We start from the raw sequence: 2,500 nt of genomic DNA on the forward strand, positions 1-2,500 counted from the left end.
TCACCATATCCCTTTTTCAGGCTGATGGAATAACAGGACTCCAGAAGGGACTGGTGCCAGCCCTCTCATACCAGGTTGTCATGAATGGAATACGTTTCGGATTGTACAGCAGGATCCTCGACTCGCAAATCATATCTCGTGACGATGGTAGTGTGTCGCCAGTGGGTTGCATCGTAGCTGGAGCCTTTGTGGGTGTGGTAGGGGGCGTTGTAGGAAGTCCTTTTTATCTTGTGAGTAATAGTTTACTCTTTTAGTAGTGTTTGGTTGATCTTGATATATGATACTTTGAATATTTGGTTGATGCTGTGTTGATATATTTTGTCCTAGATATAATTCTTACAAAATCTGACTTATAATATGTTGTATTTGGTTGTTATGTGTTTCTTACCTTTTATGTTTGCACGTTTCTTTAGGTGAAGACTCACCTTCAGTCACATGCAGCCGAGTCTATTGCTGTAGGTCACCAGCACAAACATGAAGGTATTTGCTGTTTGAGTTGATTATGAAACACTTTGCTTTAAAAAGGAAAAAATTAGAAATACAATTAAACTTATCATAAAAATTTCCTTCATTAACTCGCTTTTTATGCTGAAGATACTTAAGAAAAACAGGTCTGTGATAAAGAAATTTGCTTTGAAGATTATAGTTAAAGTTTTTTTATTTATAATTCCCTAAATTTTCAGGATTCATACCAGCGCTGCACCAAATTTTCAAGAAAGACGGAGTTCGAGGATTATGGAGAGGAGCAACGACTACCATACCTAGAGTTGGCGTTGGTTCGGCTGCGCAGCTCTTTTCTTATTCGATGAGCAAGGACTGGCTTGACCAGTATGGGGTGAGAATAGAGGGATTTTTGTATATTGATATGGAAAATATTTCCTTAGGTATGGTAGAGATATATTACTTTTAGGAATAGTGTAATCGTATCAACTTTTGTATAGCAGAATGAAAGATACCTTTTTTATGTATGTAGGAATTAAGTAAACAGAAGTGTAATCAACAAATATATATCTTAGTATTCAGAAAATGTAGTTAAGAATATGTTGTATCATTTCTAATGATGTCTCCTTTAAATGGATTTACTTCTCTTACAGTTGTATCCACGAGACAGTTGGCAAAGTACATTTGTTGGTGCTATGGTTAGTGGCTTAGTGATTGCATCATTCATGTCTCCCTTTGATGTCATTTCTACCAGAGTTTATAATCAAGGTAAGATGCTTCAATAGGAAGCAAACTATGTGATAAACAATGTAAAGAATTAGGAGATTCACAATAACTTTTTTTATTTTTTTATGTGCAGAGTATATTGTGTGCTAATGGAATCATGCAATCTCTTTGGTATAATGTAACATGATAAGGAGTATATTCAAATGACCTATCTTTTGTCATTCATTTTTTTCATTATCTTAATTCATTGTGATTTGTGTTTCTTCTGTATTCACACACGCAGGACTGGACAAACAAGGGCGTGGGTTGCTGTACAAGGGCATAACCGACTGCGTTGTGAAGATCTACAGGACAGAGGGTCTTTGGGGCTTTTACAAGGGCTGGTCTGCTATTTACTTCAGGATTGGTCCACACAGTTTCCTTAATCTCATGTTCTGGGACTATCTCCAGAAAATCTACTTGAAAGTGAGTCCTACTGATGGAGCAGAAGAGGGAGTTAGTGTAGAAGAAAAGATAAAAGTAGAGGGCATTAGCTCACCAAGATCGGACAGAAGTGATAGACAAGAAGTGCATGATTCCTCCTTATCTATAGGCCACACACTTTCTTTCCGCCTCGACACAATAAGAACCATCCCAAGGGATTCTGTCCATCAGTCGGAAGAGGGATCTGATGTGTCTCCTACCCATCAGTTGGAAAAGGGATCTGATGCATCCCTTACCCATCAGTCACTGGGATAGCTAGCTACTGCTAGTATATAGAGTAGCCCTAATTGCGTCATAAATTGACAAAATTCTTTGACTTGAGATGAGTTCATACATGCATACATACATACATACATACATACATACATACATACATACATACATACATACACATAGATACATACATATATATACATATATATATATATACATATATATACATATATATAAACATATATATATACATATATACATATATACATATATACATATATACACATGCATACATACATGCATACATACATGCATACATACATACATACATACATACATACATACATACATACATACATACATACATACATACATACATACATATATACATACATACATACATACATACATACATACATACATACATACATACATACATACATACATACATACATACATACATACATACATACATACATACATACATACATGCATGCATGCATGCATGCATGTGTACATACATAAATACATACATACATATTATGTATACACTAGGTTATATTCACATTTATATTTATACATTCTGATCTCTCCTGACTGATGTACAGTTTGCCCAGAGTCACATGCCCATTTTTCT

At 35.2% G+C, this 2,500-nt stretch overlaps 1 protein-coding gene across 4 annotated transcripts in view; it reads left to right on the top strand.

Moving 5' to 3' along the window:
- LOC122253514 (solute carrier family 25 member 35) overlaps positions 1 to 2,500 on the top strand; it is an 11,155-nt gene that overhangs the window by 7,611 nt on the left and 1,044 nt on the right. Inside the window, exons 3-7 of one of the 4 annotated variants that reach the window (XM_086556052.1) lie at positions 21 to 230; positions 414 to 480; positions 684 to 835; positions 1,095 to 1,209; positions 1,451 to 2,006. In XM_086556052.1, the coding sequence (XP_086412178.1) occupies positions 21 to 230; positions 414 to 480; positions 684 to 835; positions 1,095 to 1,209; positions 1,451 to 1,905 (999 nt within the window). In that variant the 3' untranslated portion in view covers positions 1,906 to 2,006. Of the gene's footprint in view, positions 1 to 20; positions 231 to 413; positions 481 to 683; positions 836 to 1,094; positions 1,210 to 1,450; positions 2,008 to 2,500 lie in introns of those variants that run through there. The other 3 variants (XM_043016683.2, XM_043016682.2, XM_086556053.1) reach the window with 3 other exon arrangements.

Source organism: Penaeus japonicus, unplaced genomic scaffold (genome assembly GCF_977035675.1).
Source record: "Penaeus japonicus unplaced genomic scaffold, GWHDUDI00000001_assembly GWHDUDI00000031, whole genome shotgun sequence".
NCBI lineage: Eukaryota > Metazoa > Arthropoda > Malacostraca > Decapoda > Penaeidae > Penaeus > Penaeus japonicus.